The following is a 17,993-nucleotide window of genomic DNA, read 5'->3' as shown; positions in this document are numbered from 1 at the left end:
ACGATGCTGTACTGCATTAATGTAAGCGGAAATAAAAACAGTTGATCAAGGTGCTCGTTTTTGTACATGAAACGACCGAAATCAGGTGTTGAAGCGAACCGCCGGACCACGTGGTTGGCAACTTTCGCGCGCTTCGCCCGAACATCGTAGCCTCGTCCCAGGCATTCTTTAGCGGCCGAATTTTTCGCGTAATTAAGTTCGAATATCTGTACCACAGTTGAATACCCAAGTATTTACCACGCTGCTGTATTCTCGAACCAAATTACGAGAACGTCATACACATTTGAGCTACTGCATTACGCAAACGCAAGCGCTCATTCGTAGTGCTCAATGGCCGCCAACTGGGTTTGAGGTTGCGCGCGCTTTTTGCTAAGTGTTTGTTTGTGTTTGTGCGCCAACGTGTGGGGCTATTCGTAGTGTCTAGCAACTGTCGGTAGGACATCTTTTCGGACTCCGCACACGCATATTTATTCCTTCCTTCTACTGCCCTTCCCGAAGCAAGAACGAGATGGCTGAAGACCTTCCGTACATGGCCGAATACGCCAAAAGCGGCCGCGCGTCCTGCAAGGGCTGCAAGTCCAAGATCGACAACGCCGAGCTTCGCCTTGCTGTCATGGTGCAGGTGAGATTGGCGTGCAATTGACCGGCGTTTTTAGATGGGAAACCATGAGCTGCGGCGTTTCGACAATGCCGCGAATCCTTCTTATACTCCCCAAGAAAGCCGCGAGAGATTCGTGGTAAGCTGTCAACCACCTTTGTTAGGCAAGTGCTTCCTTTTCTTCTCGACGGGTGCGGCGGCGAGCCTCTGTTTTGCGCACCGCACCAACGTCGGCCCCGATCCATAGCTGTGAGCCGGCGCTATTTGCCTGTCCATGTGAGGCCGGCCGGCTCGCGGCTTTGCTCGCCGCCGCTATGTTAGAGAGGCTCATCTCGACGGCGTTAGCGTGGCCGTTCCAAGGACACGAGCCACATTCCACGACAGTTGCTGGCGAAAGAAATGCGGCCGCAATATTTTTATCCCGTGACGCGCGCGAACGCGCTTTCAAGCTGCTGTTGCGAGCGCGTTCGCGGGCGGCGATTAGCGAGCTCTCGCTGACTGTTTTTCTCTTTTTTTTTCTTACATGTGTGGTGTGGGCGAATCAGATAAATCAGAAACGTCAGTGCATTAATCAGTCAATTATGTTTAAATATGTACGAGGCAGTGATGGGAAAATTGTATTTTTAGCTTTGCAAGTGTGTCGAACACGTGCTGTAGCGCGTTCGTGACGCAGAACGTTTGCTCAGGCGCTAAAGAGATAAGGGACTAAAGCGAGAAGAAAGAGCAGAGACGCCGGCCCCACTGTGAGTTTGCGCCACGGCCACTCAGATCAACAACTGCGTTCATACGCCTTTGCTTCCGCTGTTGAGCCCTACAACTTGCAGCCACTTATCGCGTCCCGGAACGCAAGCGTAGTAAAATCGAATGGCAGGGTTGCTAGCGATTGTCCGTGATGTGGATATTTACGACAGGATACGAGAGACTTGTGTAAGCCCATGTAAGCGATCTTGCGCGCGACGCGATGGAGATCGCTGTCGCTTGCCGGTGAAAACCCATACGAACGACGGCTGCAGGCGTCGAGGAAGCAGCACGATTCGCTTGGTCGTCTACGGCTGGCCCGAAGCGCGCGGTTTCGGGAATCGAGTGAATGTACTACATCGAAGCCAATACACCGCGCCCTGCACAAGTAACCACACTGAGTCTTCTCATATTGGCGCTTTCTGGGACACCGAAGTGATTTTTCAAGCAGTGCGTACGAACAACACCCAGCTTGTGGTGGTAGAACCCCCGTAAACAGTTCTTTCATCTCGAGATGCAGCGGTGATGGACATGCAAAACAAACTGAGCAGTTCCTACTAAGGAGAAAGCGTGCTTCGTGCAACACATGAAGGAGTGATTTGACAGATGGTCTGCGCTATGAGCAATCAATTCTATATTTTCAGAATCAAGTGACAAGAAAGAGCGATGTGGTCGCGCGACAGCGCGTTTCGTCGCTTGTCGCAGTCGTGCTCAAAGTTGCTCACACGAAGTCTTGGCTTTCTGTGACAGGCGAGAGTGGAAAATGTTGCATTTAGTGCTGATAAAGCAGCTTCATGAGTTGGAAAGAATGGGAGTCGGTCGTGCCCCTAATGAACTGCACTATAAAAAGATAACGGTCAGAACAATGATAAAAATTGGTACTGAACGTTCACTTCCATTTCTTGCTATTACAATAGGTAAAATACTTATGCATTGATCTCGGTACTACTACATCAGTGTCTTATGTCTGCCAGTTGGGGTGATTCGACTACCATTTATGGATGTGTCATTGGGCTCGTATAAGCTCAATATTCTTTCCCAATAAAGCGTGGTCAGCATTTTTGTTCTTTGTGACTCTTTATTTGCATTGTTACAGAATGGGCCAACGAGCTCATACTGATTTTAAAAACATTTGCCCTGGTGTGATGTTGGTAATGGCCTAATGGCCGAGTGTGAAAGAAGCCCGCAAATACACGCACAATTACCGCGCGACTGGTCGCTCGAGGCACTTTGCGTGCATTCGCGGGTTTCTTTCACGCTCAGTAAAACACTTTTATGTAGCACGTATTGAGCAACAGAAAATTGTATCGGCAGTTTCTCATGTTGCTCTACAATTTTCTCATGACACTTTTCATGTAATTATAATAATTTAGAAGTTGATTGATTAATTAAGACTAATTATTAAATTAGGAAAACAACATTCCCTTGGTTTGGTCCAGCTATGTAGCATTTACATATTTTTAAAGTTTGGCCCAAGTTAACTGAAACACCCTGTATGATTTGTGAACTTAAAGCAAAAAATTAAAAAATAAATAAAAAATCAGTCAGACAATGATAACAGCACTGCAAGCTTTTCTGCTCTGCGTAAACTGGTTTGATATGCTTACATACATATTTTACAGTAATACATGATAGTTGTTGGCCATTCTTTGAATTTTTTATGTGCGTGTGTGTCTACCGAGGCCATGCTATAGTGTTAGCTATTCTACATAACCTCCATAGTTGGTCCGGTTACCTGTGTGGTGGTTGTCTAAATGCCTCCTTAACACTTGTGTAACAGCTGTAAAGTGCTAAAAGTAATGATAAAGAATCTTACGGTAAAGATAATCCTTTTAACCTAATATTACTTTTGCCAAAGAATCCGAATTTATTATTAAAAGTTCAGTAATGTTACAGGATTAAGTATACTGAAGGAGGTCCCATAGTCGACTGTATCGGGACCTTCTGTAGAAAAATAATTGTAATAGTTAAAAAGTTATAGCAACAGTAGCAGAGCAACAAAGTAGTATGTATCAATAGAAAAAAAAAGAAGAAAAGAAAGCTAGCAGAACAAAATATAGCATTAATTACAAGAATCTACGAGGTTCTAGCATACCTCATGGTAGCAAAGCAAATCGCATAACAGAAAATATTGTGTATAGATATGAAAAAAGACGAGTTTATTCGCATTGTTACAAAAGCACTAATTGAAAACGGAGAAAATAAATGGCTACAAAAAATTCTCAGTGGTCTGTCCATAATAAGGAGATTTTTGGTTCTCTTTTAAATTTGTGTAAAGGGTCTTGTGTTTTTCATTATGAGTGGTAGGTGTGTTCCCTATTGATATGGAAGTAAATTCCACAGTCTGTTTACCATAGTTAGTACCGACTCTTGGTAAAACAAAATTGTTATTCTAAGCTAATCTCGTGGTACTATGAATCATCAGGTTAGATAGTGAAAAGGTGATCGGTGGTACCTCATTCATAAACTGTAGAACAAAATAGGTAAGTTGTATTTGGCGAGTCCTGAATGTTATTCTTGCGTGGGTAGGGATTTGGTATTCGCAAAGCGTGAGCCGCTTGTAGTAATTATGGCTTGGTTCTGAACTATCTTGAGAGTCTCAGTGCGAGTGTCCCAAACATATTATACCATAAGTAATATGGCAGTGAATAAAAGAGTGGTAAAGTGAGTGTAATGTGGCACGCATAAAGTAAGGGTGAGTTTTCATTGGGATGCAAATAACCATAAGCTATTTCCTTTTTTATATGAGCAGTATGCCCCTGATATTTCAAGTTACAGTTAAGTAGAATGCCAATGAAAGATGAACTTGGAGGAAGACAGTGGGGACCAAAAAGGATAGATGAAATGGATGCCAAGTTTAGTGAAGGGAATACCAACAAATTTAGTCTTTGTGGCATTAATAGATAACATGTCAGAATTACACCACCTTAGTACATTTTCTCTGTCAGAATTTAGTTTATTAACAAGAGATCAGACGTCTTTATGAAAGGTAAGTGTAAAAGGATCGTCATCTCACAGAATCCATTTTCTGCAAGAAAGACAGTCAGGTAAAGCATTAATAAAAACCAAAAACAGAAGTGGTCCCAGGGTGGAAACTTGAGGCACATCAATGTTAGTGGCCCTGTTTTGAGAGTAAACATCAGAAATAGAAACAACTTGAACAACAAATGGCACTGAGATTGAAGTTAGTGAAGGGGGGGGGGGGGGGGGAAGGCTATGGAACTGTTGTATAAGTAGCTTTTTAGTAGCAAAAAGGCAGGACTGTAAATGCCATTGCATTGAGCTTGCCGAATAGGTTATTGTGGTTCATGCTATCAAGTGCCTCTGTTAAATCAATAAAAACTGAGCCTGTAAGAAATCCTGCATCAATTATTTTAATTGGCCAGTAAGGCGGATGAGTGCCACCTTTGTGGAATATCCATGATGAAAGCCAAATTGACATGGAGAGGATATTAAATTTACACAGGTATATTGTTGGTCGCATTTCAATTTTGTCTCGACAATTTTTCAGAAGAAAGGTAGAATACAGCGATATTTGCACAGGAAAAAGCATTCTATAAAAAATGCACAAAACTAGTTTGCAAATTTTTTTCACCAACACTGCGTTGATGTGTATAAAGCCAGCTCTGCTGTATTTATTGACTATTTCAGCTAATATTGCTACCATATTGTATCAATATTATGGTTCCATTGAGACCACATGGTTCCACACTAAAAGTGCTTATTGCTGCACCAAGTTGGCTTTTTGCCTGTGCCAAGATCTGCACCAAAAGGTGAAATGGCTGTTCCACCACTTAAGTGCAAAGGTGGTTAAAAAGTAACTGGTCTAAAAGCAATGTGTTTTACTTGTCAGTCTTTGCTGTTCCAAGTGTGCTGCTGCATGTTTGTTGCATCCAAAGGTAAATTATCGTTAATAAAATGCGTGCGTGTTCCACGTACGGTGCATGCCCGGGGGAGGCTTCAAAGAAATATCGTACAAAACACCAAACTCGCATGCACGGCACGAATGGGTGGTTGTAATCCCTCACGCATTGGTGTTGTGTACACTTAAGCCCCTCTAACTTCTTTAGTGTACGCGGGATATTTAAGATTTTTTTGGCAGGTATACAGAGCACATAATGACGTGGGTACAGAATGAACAATGCTTCCTCATTTCCTAGGAAATCGGGAAGAGCGGAAAAAGCTTGAAGTGTGTGAGCTTTTGTTTGCGATTATTTCTTGTTCGTACGCACTTGCCCAATGGCTGGCATCTGTGGGTGGAAGAAAAGGGGGGGGGGGGGGTGTCCTTAAAAGCTGTAAGAGAGAGCGTGTGACCTATTAAGCAAGATTGCAAATGTTTTCTTACTATGCTCAATAAGTGTTTCAGGGCTTTAATAGTGGCACTGAGGTTCTGCTTCAGTGTCGCTTTCAAAATCTTTTTGTCCTTTCGTTGCTCACGCATACTCAATTTCTGGTCTTGCTTTGTGCAGTCGCCCATGTTCGATGGCAAGACACCCAACTGGTACCACTTCATGTGCTTCTTTGCCAAGCAGCGGCCAAAGTCTGTTGGCGATATCGACAAGTTTGGCACGTTGCGTTACGAAGACCAGAAGCGCATTCAAGAGAAGATTGGTGAGTGGCTAGGAGCAGTGTGTAGGAGTAGCTGGTAGGAGTAGCAAGTTACTTCTTACAATGTTGCCTTCCCGTGATTATTACGAAAAGGGACACCGAAACTTGTATTCAAGATGTCCTAGCAGCTCAGCATTCATGCTGACCAGAAAATGGCTCTAAGAAACTATAATGCTACCAGCTTGAAAGTTGCTTGGCACATAATCATATGTTATATTCATATTTGCATGTCACGAATAATCTTTGAAAAGAAATTTGGTGTTCCTCTTTCATAACACAGAGTGGACGTGAAGTGCTTCTTTGCTCTCTCTTAACATTGGATGAAGCAGAAAGTTTCTCTGCTGCATTTGCTGTTTCTGTTGCGGTGATATTCATCCTGTACATTTATTATGTGCTGTCTTTGCTTAATCAGTGATACTAGTAAAGGTAGAGTGAGTCATCCCATAGCCTGCTTTAAAGACCAAAAACTAGCGCATTGTGTGTTGCGAATTATGAAAACTTAATTTTAATTAACTCATGTATTTTTTAATTTATTTTTTATGCATAGCGGTACATGTTGTAATAGTAATAGACATCAGTTACGATCCGTCTGCTGGCACGCCTTTGCCACGCAACAGCATGCCTGCTCTTCTTGGTCATCTTGCTTGCCTGTCATGCACAATCAACAGATTTTGTCTTGTGTAGTGTGTTGTGAAAAAGCACGGAGTTCTGATAAGCAGAAGTCAATGGCGTTTGCATGCAAGAGTAGAGCATGAACGTGATGTTTGGCACTCATGAAGTGGCCATGTGACTGCTAAAGACATATACTGCAAGAACGAGAATGCTTGTGAGGAGGTTAGCAAAGGTGAGAGAGAAATCGCTGGCTTGCCTTCGAGCGCAGAGTGGTTTAGGTTCCCTATAAGTAAGCTACGTGAAAAGTTTTGAAAGATGTTTTCGGTGACTCTGGCTCTTGCTTCGTTGCAGAGAGCAAATTGGCAACTGGAACAACTGAAGAAGACTTGAAGGACTTTGCCACAGAATATGCCAAATCCAGTAAGAGCACTTGTAAAGGCTGCAACGAGAAGATCGCTAAAGTAAGTAGAAACCAACTGTCATGGTTGTGCTTGCATTTATCATAGCTCAAATGAAGGGAGCACCACGTTTTGCTTCAGCTTATATTTGGAACGTAAAAGCATAACCATGAGGTTAGTAGTTGGGAAGACGATGGTATGAATCAAACAGATGTAGCTGATATTCTAGTTGAGGTTGGCCAGGGCATGTAAGGTGCAGAGCGTATGGCCTGTTGCAGTAATAAAATGACTGCCAAGGGAAGAGAAATGGTGTTGAGGGTGGCAGAGGTTTGGAAGGTGTGTTGAGATTACGAAATTTTCAGGCATAGAATAGAGGTTGGTGACTTAAGACAGTGGTAATTGGAGATCACTGGTAGGGGCTTTCATTCTGTAGTAGACATGAAATGGGATGATGATGCTTCTCATGGCTTGCGCAAATTCGTTGTTGTGAGCGGTTGACGAGTTCAGGTTAAAGAAAAATGTACCTTTCCTTTATTTTGATGCACTGGCGCCTGCAGCTGAAATTGCGGAGCTTACAAGAAAAAAGAAACCAAAGGAAATTGAACAGTGGTAAGACAAGCATCATTGACGGACATGGTGCCCATAATGATGCTTAGGGATGGAAATAGTGCAGTGTGGATTGGGGTTAAAGATGTTGCCAATGCAGTAGAACTTAAAAAAGAAATTATCAAGTAAACTTAAAATTTTCTTGATCATGCTTGACTTCAGCCAGTGTTCAAGTGCTCTGGCTAAACTGAAAATGCAGTGCCATAGATGCCCACCGACATCCAGTTCGTTATCTGTTGTAGATTAGTAAGGGGCACTGGGGATAGAAATCTGTGGCTGCTTACTTGCAGAGTTGCTTGCCCCCTGTTGTAGTTGATAGATATATGTGGGCCTTGATGTGGCTATGAAATCTTTTAGAGGCCCATTAGGTCAACATACTGTTGCCCTTCTTACCATGGTCGTTTCTTTCTTCCAGGGAGAGGTCAGGATTTCCAAAAATGATTACGACAGTGGCTACGCCAAGATGCGAGGCGCCATCCCCATGTGGTTCCATGTGGACTGCTTTGTCCAGAAGCGGGACGACCTCGACTACACGTTGGGTGCTGAAAGGTAACTACTTAGATGGATAAGCAGACGGAGTGCACCGGGAAGCAAATAGGCAACAGGGGCATTTCAAAGAACCTAGGGTGTTGGAAAGGCCTGTCGCTGAATTGTATTAGTTTAGTGATTATTTATGCAAGCCTAACTACTGCTACTGCCCGCTACTGTTTTCATGTGAGAAGGGCTTGATCGTCCAGGGCTGTTTCTATTTAAAGCACGCTTTATGACACCTTCTGTTCTACAGAACAGGAAGTTCCGCAACACTTGTACAACATATTCTATAGCGATTCTTCATCGCTGCGAACACTAATCGTAAAGAGATGACAAGAATTGCAGCCTCCGTGCTGCTTTTGTGCAAAATATAAACAGCATTTGCTAATTCATTCAGAAAATAAAAGCGTGTTGACGAAGTAAGCATTTGTTTATTGTTTTTTGATACTCTCGATAATTCGTCATTCTGTTAAACCATTTTTTGCGGTCCCGTGAAATTTGAATGAACAAAGTTTTATTGTAAAACCAATTTGAAGGGGGAGGTGAATTTATACATTATTGCATATACTGCAATATCAATTGCTATGGGGAGTTCAAGGAGAATTTTACTTACTTTGTTAAATTCATTAGATCATTATATCCAGGTTCATTATAATGTGGTTTGACTGTAGTAATGTTAGATTAAGCTGTACTGAGAGCTTGGTGTTAGTACAGGGGAAGTGATGCTTATTTAAAATACCAGTCATTCGAAATGTAGTTTTGAATAAGGCTGTGCATTTTAAATTTATTTGCACCCACTAACACCCTCAGCTTACTGTATTTATTTGAATATAAGGCGAGGTTTTTTTTGCCCAGAATCCTTAGCCTCAAAGTCACCCCCACCTTATATGCGAATTTTGTCTTTAGGTGTGCCTTCACGGCAGCGCACGCCACTATGCCGTGAAGCTACATCTAAAGGCAAAGTTTGCAGAAAACTCGCACTTCGTGCAGGGAAGCTCCCTTCCCCCCTATGTGTTCTGGCTGTGGTACTAGTAATTCAGTATTTCAGGCAATTTCTGCCGAGTCTGAATGTAGTAGAACCACCCCGTTGATATGCTTTTCAAGGGACCGAAAAAAAAAAATGTAACAGCTGGGAAAAGAAGGCCACCAATCGCCACAGCTATGTCAGAAACAGCTCTGAATGGCTGCCAGTACAGTTATTAGATCTTAAAGCACTCGTACTGTGACCGAGGAATGTGCTTGTGCACCTGTATAATTAAGGACATGTACAATGTTTCGCAACAGCGGCCCCCATTCAACACTCTTGACCGCAACTTTTTTGTTTATTCTTCACTGCTTCACCACATTTGTCGCTTACTGCAAACCATGGTCGCTTACTGCAACGTACCGGTCGCTTCTTGCAGTGCACTTGTTGCAATGCACAACCTGGCTGCACCGCTAAATTTACGTGACTGCCCCATTCAAACGCAGCGTACGATGCAGGGATATTACACATTGGCGACGTATCAAGGGGAACATAATACATGGCAGTCAATGGGATTTAGGTCGGGACCGCAAAAATGCGATGTAGCAACCGGCAGAACGCAGCAGCGAGAAATGTATCAGCGGGGTTCCACTATAATCCATCGGCTACTCTATGTTGCCTTATATTAGTGTGCATGCTTAAGTTTTTTTTCTTGGGTCCCCGAACTGCACCCTCGCCTTATAATCGAATAAATACGGTATTTTCTCTTAATGTCAAACAATGGGACACTGTATCTGGTTTAATTTGTTAGCGGTTGCCATAATTTTTAAAATCTCGAATTATTTTAGATCTGCAATTGCAGATTGTCCATACTCTAACCTCTATCTGTGATATGGTTGTTTCTAGATGTTTGTTTAATTACCATATTTATTCGATTATAAGGCGGTCACGATTATAGTGCGAGCGTGCCAGTTGGAGGACCCCCCCCCCAAAAAATATCGACTTATATCGTGGCATCGCGGCGCACGCTGTCGTAAAGCCACACTATAAGGCAAAAGTTGCGCTGCCGTGAAGCCACACCTAAAGGCAAAATTCGCTTATATGGCGGGGGGCGACTTTGAGGCTAAAGATTCTGGGAAAAAAATGTCGCCTTATGTTCAAATAAATACGGTATGTTATATTAGACTATTCTGGTCAACATTGTTTTTGTATTATTTGTATAGTATTGAACTGTTTGGTACCCTCTCTTGCAATAGCCTTGAAAGGACAGCATGGACAATTAAATGATATACAGTCAACAACCAGTTTTTCCCGACATGCCCGATCATTCGGGCGCATTCGCGGCACTGATGTTTGCCCCATAGAGCCAATTCATAAGACGTCCAAAACTTTAAATGTGAAAACCCTTCAGCGTTCAATTTTTCAGACTTTTTTCCGGGACCACAGGTCTGAAACGGCATTGTTCGAAGCCACCACTGCCATAATTTTTTATTAATTCGCAGCTTTGAACTATGGGTGGTGGCACCCGTAGCCACCACTGTGGCAATGCTAGGCGTAGCTGCTTCGACGCTTGCTACCAGACTTCTTGCTGTTCAGTCCTGTGTTCTTCATTGAAAGAATTTGCCGCCGTAAGCAATGGCGCCTAGTTCGTCTTTGTCATATTTGTGGCTGGCTTCAAAGCACATTAAGTCTGACACTAGTACTAGTCAAGCGTTGCATAATGCTCGTTCACAATAGTGAGCTTTACTGCTATACAGCGGTGTTATGCAGTCAAGCATACACAATGCATTGCAGTGAAGCATATCAACATTTGAAAGGGGCCACTGTCACGGGACAGCAGTATGTATTCTTTAATTATACTGTAATTAATTAATGCCCCCGCCATCTACTGTATAAGCACCGATACACCTAATAAGTGTACTGGTAGGTCTTCAGAGCTATTTTAGACTTGCCTGTGGTAATTTGAGTCCTTAGGTGCAGTAAAAGGCATGCATTTATTTTGTCGGACGTTTTCTCGATCCCTAGTGAGTCAGAAAAATCGGATGTTGACTATATATAAATAATTAAACTTCATATTAATAAAATGTTTCTTGAGCTGTGCAGTTGGCTGTAATGCGAAATAAAGCTAAAGTTGAATGTGATGCACGTCAAGCGTTGTGAACCGAGTCATGCAGAGTGTTACGATGCGGCAGCCTTCCAGGTTTCATGACCCTTGGCGTCGATGACCAGAAGATGCTCAAGGAGAAGCTGAAGAAATTAGACAGGTATGTTGTTGGTCGTTCAACATTCCTTCTGCCTAATTTATTTATTACCTTATTTTGTCAGTGCTGCGTATCCTTAGCAGACCTGTGCTGGTAACTAACTGCTCATAAAGGCATGCAATATCTTTTATGGGCAAATAGCTTTCCTTATTTCATTGCATGCCCAATAAAGGTGAGCCAAGAAATGAAACTTCTGCCACACAGTACGGTGTTGTTAGTTCCGATTCCCTTCTGCAAAGTGGCTGCATTGCGAAGAGGGCAGAAGGCAAGAACGCTCTCGCACTGACTCGGGGCAGTTCAGTGGTTCAGTGAAAGCTAAGGCTTGGGTCATCCACTAACTAAAGTTGGCTCGCCTACTGTGCGCTGCTAATTTTATGGTGCTTTTAAGTTGCCGTTATGCAGAAAGCGATTAGAGGCGCAGAATGGAGGAACCTCTGTTATGGGGTTCTATTATCTGGTTGGCTGTTAGGACCTGTATCTTTCGCGGGCACTGTACGTAGTTGGTGAGAGGGAGTATACAGATCCACTGCGGTAGCCCAGTGGCTACGGTGGTCTGCTGCAAGTCGCTGGTTTGATTCCGACCCCGGCGGCCGCATTTCGATAGGGGGCGAAGTGTGAAAACACTTGTATGCATAGATTTAGGGGACCCCAGGTGGTCAAAATTAATCTGAAGCCCCTCACTGCAGCATGCCTCATTATCAGATCGTGGTTCTGGCGTGTAATACTCAATAATTTTAATTTTTGAAATGAAGTACAGATAATGGTGCATCTGAAAGAACCCCAGGTGGCCACCATTAGGGCATATCGCTCCACTGTGCTGTCCCTCATATTCCCTTTGTTACTTTGGGATGTTCAATCCAGTCAGTCAACCAATCAATTAACCATTCAGTCAGCATACTTGCTATACTTGGGAAACTTTCGTCCTGAATTTCAGGAAGCGAAAGCCGAAGGAAGCTGGCGACACAGTCGATGGGCCGTCGTCTGCGAAGCAGCCGAAGAAGGAGGTTGATGTCGAAGAGGAGAAAGCCCTCAAGGTAGAAGACGAGGCGTCTTAGCGGACCTCATCGTCTGCTCTCTTTCTCTGTAGGAGCATGGAAATTGCAGCTTTTTGCCTTAGGTGAATGCCAAGTGCTGAGCCTTGAAAAGGGTGTCATTTCGTGATCCCTCGGGACTCTATAACTGTGCTTGCAGCTTGTGCTTAGATTAACAGAGGAGTTAATAAGCCCACCTAAAGCGTTGCCTATTTTAGAGCCTGATTAGTTGATTTGGTGCAGCCATGACGCTGACCCTAGCATCTCCGACGACGTGTGGAACTGGTTAATTTAATACGATCACTGATCGGGCCTTCACACTTCTTAGATGCAGGATGTAGTGTGGTAGCAGTTTCTCCTGGTTCGAGTTAAGCGTCATGCCTCGAATGCAAATCAACAGAGTTACTGCGCAAGCACCAAAACAGGAGATGTGTTGGTAGATTAGTCATCCGTTGATAAGAGATACAATGGTTGCTCAGTAGCAATGGCATTCTGCTGCTAAGCTAGAGGTGGCTGGTTTCATTCCTGGCTGTGCGTTTAAATGGGCACAGAACGTAAAAGCGCTTATGTACCGAGATTTCAGTGCACATTAAAGAAACCCTACTGTTCAAAGTTAATCTGGAGCCTCCTAACTGTTAGTCTCATAACCCATGTGTTGCTTCGGCACGACGCTAGTTTGGTTTGTTTGTAGCAATGGTTTATCTGTGACTTGAGCAGCACGGAGAAGGCGAGGGACAGAAAGATGACAGGAGACATGTTGGCCTCTGCGTGATGCCGAGATCAAAGTTGCTTAGCTACTTTAAATTTAATCAATCAATCAATCCAATCAAAAGTCAAACAAATTTCACAAGCTCTTTATTGCAATGTGCATATTGTAAATGTGGGACTCCGTAACTCTTGGAGGGGTTCTAAAACGAGTCCCTAGACCTAGATGGTTTTACAATAAAACTACCGAGCGTGTTAAGAAATGTTTGTGACGGTACTAATCTCTATTGTGCCTTCATTGATTCAGTGATGACAGCATGAAAGAAAGAAGGCTAGTTTTGTAACAAATGATTTTTTCTATATAATACCTGTCGGGATGTAAGAATCGGATCGGTTCAACAATTGAACACTCACAAAGCAGATGTCTGCCACATAGATAAAGGAAAGAAGTGGTTGCAAATGCCATGCTGTGCGTCTGATGAGAAGTTGGCAGAGGCTTGCACTGCTGGATTAGTAGTTAGCTTTTGCTTAGTTGATTTTGCCGATGCTTCGGGATATTGAGCCTGGTTTGGTTTTATATCAAGCAGCTTTTGAACTGCATATTGCCTTGTGACTTTGTGACCTTGCGGTGTGTCCAGAAGCATGCTTTCACTCTTTCCTTGGTCTGTCTCTGTGCTGTGTCAGTGTACAATTTGCGTCTTGTTGACAGTCTGTGTCTCTTGCAAGTCTATTTTTGAGAACCATGCAGGTCTTCCCAGTTTGATATCTGTTATGTGCCCATGGTCTGCTTCTGTCTTCGTGTCACTTTATTTGCAGGTAGTTCATTGCACTGTTTCTCTTAAAACTGTTTTACCTTCATTGGAATGTTCTTTTTTTTATGCTGAGTGTTGTTAGATTCCCTTTTCTTAGGGGATTTCTTGTGTTTCGTAAAACTTGCAGTCTTTTCCTCTCTGCTTGCATCTGTTGTATACACAACTTTTGTTTCTGTTAGCACTATCTTTTCTCTTAATTCTTTCATGATATGTGCATGTTATTCCTCTTAAAAGATTGTTTCACTATGCTTGGGTTGCTTGTTTCCTTTTGGTGTATGTTCTAAGTTTTTTTTTTTTTTTCATTTAGAATCATTCCTCTCTGTGTTGTTTCTGCTCTCGGCTCCAACTGTCATTGCACAACTTTTCTGTAAACCTTAATAAAGTAGTCGCAACAGGGTGCATATGTCTTCGTGTCTCTTTCTTGGGGTTATGGGGTTCGTTTCCAGTTTTTTGATGGCATTTATTTCGGCAATGTTGAATTTCCGCTGCAACGTTTTGGGATGGGGTGCATGTTACCGACGTCTGCTGAAAAAGGTATGCATGGAGGATTGATATTTGTTTTGCACAAACTGTTGAGGTACAACAGCTGTATTTAACTTATTTAGGTGATCCAGACCTTCACTTCTTGTGTCCGTACCTGTTTGATGGCAGCATTTAAACTGTCTTCAGCGTCCAGAAGACTTGCAGGCTTGGCACTGTTGGAGTGCTTTAGCTATCTTGTGTCCATCCCTAGGACATCAGTAGGGATTCGGAACTTGTAAAAAGAACAGTTGAACTAGAAAAGAATGAACAAAGAATGATCTCTGTGCACTGAACTTTAATTTCGAGACTTCTACATCATAATGAGCTTTTATAGTTGGCTTCCTTTGGATCATAAGGCAGCTAATTTTTGTTAAAGAGGCATGTGGCTTTATGTCTTATGGTAAGCTTGAAAGGTTCGACAAGGCTGACTACTCAACAAGAAGAGTGCAGCAAACTTCTTTAGGACAAATTTATACTCTCATAATGTAGCACATCGTGTTTATGGTCAATGAATTTGAGTCAACTGCTTATAACAATAGAGTTGAGCACACTGTGGTTCAATATGAAAAATGCATTTTTGTTGAGTTTGTGGAAATTTGCTGCTGAGGGACTCGCTCATGTAGCCTCTTATCTTTACATACTGTGTTGGCTCTATTTGTGGTACTGTGACGCCCCCTGTGGGCAATCTTCTAGCTCAAAGCAGGCAGCAATGAGTGTCTGGCAGGTTGTGACTGTCAAGATTGCCGGCGAAACTACATAGCTCCTACCTTTCATCATGGCTCATTCGAATTGTGGAAGGCATACTTTTGTGGGCTTCTTCATTCGGGATTATTTCTGAACTAAGTTATCTCTTGGCATAAAAAAAAAAACGTTTTGGGATGTCTAGGAAAGTTATCTAAATTCTCAATGTATTTCTGTATTCCGCTCCACAACACTACCTAAATATATGCACCGTCTGTAGCTACCTTGGATATCTGCGTGGATGGAGGTTGTCTGTTTCTTTAACAGAAGCACCAGTGGCAGCATAAAAAAATTCGAGTGCAAGTGCGACCAAGATGGAGACTAGCAGTGTCAACAGGAGATGAACAAAGGACGACTCTTCCTGGAGCCAATGTTTCACTAAGTGCACTTGTCGGCCCCACTCCCATTGTTGAAGCATTGGTACCACGTTGAAGTTTCCTTCATTTGCCCCCTATATTACTGCGAGTGGGCTCGGTACAAGAACACTTTGGTTTTCTTGTGCAATTTTGAGCCCCTTTCTGGCATCTGTGCTGACAAAATGTTTTTTTTTTTCTTGCCTTTAGAGTAAGTTTTCAGCTAAATCATTTTGATACTGCGTTTTGTAGTTGAGGCATCGAAGATGCCAAAATGAGTTTTTCTCACAAATTATTTTCTTGTGATCTGATCCTTGCTTTCTTTCTGCTTCCACCACAAAGCTGAGTGCTGTGCTCGATATTGTAAGCACTATTTTCGTTGCAATAGCGATCGTGACAATGCACCAACTGGCAACTTCAAGGTAGCGAGACTCTGAAAGATGTTGATGGACACGTGTGTATGTGTTCATGTATAGTTGGTGACAACCTAAGAATAAAAAAGTTGTATGTGCATTGTCAAACTCAAATGCAACTTGATATACACCGGCCAATTAGGTTTGCTTATTTGCGACTTCAAGCGATTTTGCGTGTCTAGAACCGGCCCTCTCCTCTGTAAAGATGTGTCTGTGTGGCTGGCTTTAGGGGCAAACCCAAACGTTTTCACAAATTTTATGGGTGGTACTGGCATTGGTGCTCAGCCAAAGGTAATATTTTAGCTTGAAACATTGAGCTTTTATTTTCCAATTAGCCTAGCATTTACATTAGCAGAGTAAAGTCGTTAAACTGTGAACGGACTCCATATAACTTGATTCTCCTCCAGAGGTGCAAAGCAAGTGCACTATGCTTTTGTGGGCGGAGCGTGTTTGTAATTCTGAGGTTGTCACCGGCTATAGTAAACAATGCGTTCATACTCCAGTGAACTAGAAAGGCATGTGACTGTACTACAGACATATTTTTCAAGGCCACCTTGGGGAAAAAAATTTAATGGCTGCCTAAACAGAAATGCAATGGCACCGAGAACAGCTATTTTCTTAGCTTGCTTTGAGCTGCACCTAAGGTCGCAAGGGCAACGCATTCGCAGTGACAAGTCGTAGCAGTGAGCCATGAGAACAAGTCATTGCAAATACCATGAGAGGGAACAGACCCTGTTGCTGACAGTGGCAAAGTTTGGTGGCTGGATGAACCCTAGCGAACAGTTGTGAGTTTAAAGAATAGCTTGGCTTGTCAAAAAAATAGGCTGAAAGAAATTTAATATTTAAAAAATGGAAAGTATGTAAAAATTTGGTTTGCTTCGAATTAAAGCATACTTTGTAACTTCCATGCATGTTCTGGAAGACAGCCAGGTCTGTTGCTAACTGTGGGAAAAAGGAGTGGATTTTGCACATAATGAAGCAGAGTGATGCGATAGCTGGCGAAATATGTGCAGAAAGTCTTGCACTGTTTCGTGCGGTGTCGGTTGGAGCAAACGTGCAGTGCACGCAGGCAGTTTTGTTTCAAGACAGCGACTTTGTTCAGTAATAGCTGTTGTCCGAGTCATCTTTGTGGAGGTGGCGCTGTCTTGTGGTGAAGTGGATGTGCAACTTTTTCTTCCTCCTTTTTTCTACCGTGTTGCTCACTTTTTACTGCTGGCTTCGCATGAATTCCTTCACCTAGGTTCCGGTTTGTGAATAAGCTGTGGAGCATGCCAGCCAGTCGTAGTAATCTTAGCTGGCTTTCTTGCAAAACTTGCCATAGGTGGCTAAGCAGACAGCTAGGTGGACGGCGGCCATTTTAAGTCTCGTTCCAATTTTGTGGAAGCCAGTGAAAAACGATGCAGTGAAGTTAAAAAAAAAATGCAGGCAACTTTGCTGTCCTAACCGGATGGTGGCTGAGCAGCAGGCTTGGAAACTGGACGGGAATGTTGCTGCATACAAGACAACTTAGTTGCACTTTCTTATTTCCTTTATCTTTTTATTTATGCCTACTTTTGCCCGAAGGCATTACGGCAGGGGCAATTAGGAGCAAGAAAATCGATTAATTGCACTGAAGTAACAAAATGCTGTGATAATAAAATGCTGCCACATAAAACTGTAGTAACACGCTCATGATGCAGAAAACCTACAGAAGGGATGTAGCTCTATCCATTTAACACATGTTGGTTCACAACTTCAATGAAACATTCTTTATGGATCACTGGCATGACGTCACATGGAAGGCGAATCCAATGCTTTATAGAAAAAGGAAAAACATTCATGAAGAGAGATGTACGTGAGACTATTTCTTAAATATGTGAACACGGTGACTAGACACGTAAGCTGGTGATTCTAAATAAATATCCCTGTTGTTTAGGCGGCGTGATTAAGGTAGAGGTCGTGTAGGAAGGTATTGTGGGCAAGCTTCTGCCGAGTTTTTTATTTCTGTAATACTGCTAGGAAACTTGAAATTACTAGTTGCGAAGCGGGCAGCTTGATTCTGAACCACTCCCAGGCGGTCGACAAGATTCTGTGTACGTGGGTCCCATACACCGAAAGCGT

At 42.8% G+C, this 17,993-nt stretch overlaps 1 protein-coding gene across 1 annotated transcript in view; it reads left to right on the top strand.

Annotated features, from left to right (window-relative positions):
• The first annotated feature begins 327 nt into the window (after positions 1-327).
• Positions 328-17,993, top strand: part of LOC119464202 (poly [ADP-ribose] polymerase 1) — a 64,114-nt gene continuing 46,448 nt past the window's right edge. The window contains exons 1-6 of the mRNA XM_037725069.2: positions 328-622; positions 5,806-5,947; positions 6,908-7,017; positions 7,976-8,109; positions 11,248-11,319; positions 12,251-12,350. Coding sequence (XP_037580997.1) covers positions 509-622; positions 5,806-5,947; positions 6,908-7,017; positions 7,976-8,109; positions 11,248-11,319; positions 12,251-12,350 — 672 coding nt within the window. The 5' untranslated portion in view covers positions 328-508. The remainder of the gene's footprint in view (positions 623-5,805; positions 5,948-6,907; positions 7,018-7,975; positions 8,110-11,247; positions 11,320-12,250; positions 12,351-17,993) is intronic.

This window comes from Dermacentor silvarum, chromosome 9 (assembly GCF_013339745.2).
Source record: "Dermacentor silvarum isolate Dsil-2018 chromosome 9, BIME_Dsil_1.4, whole genome shotgun sequence".
Taxonomy (NCBI): Eukaryota; Metazoa; Arthropoda; class Arachnida; order Ixodida; family Ixodidae; genus Dermacentor; species Dermacentor silvarum.
The sequence above is the reverse complement of the archived record's forward strand: the minus strand, read 5'-3'. Positions and strand labels throughout refer to the sequence as shown.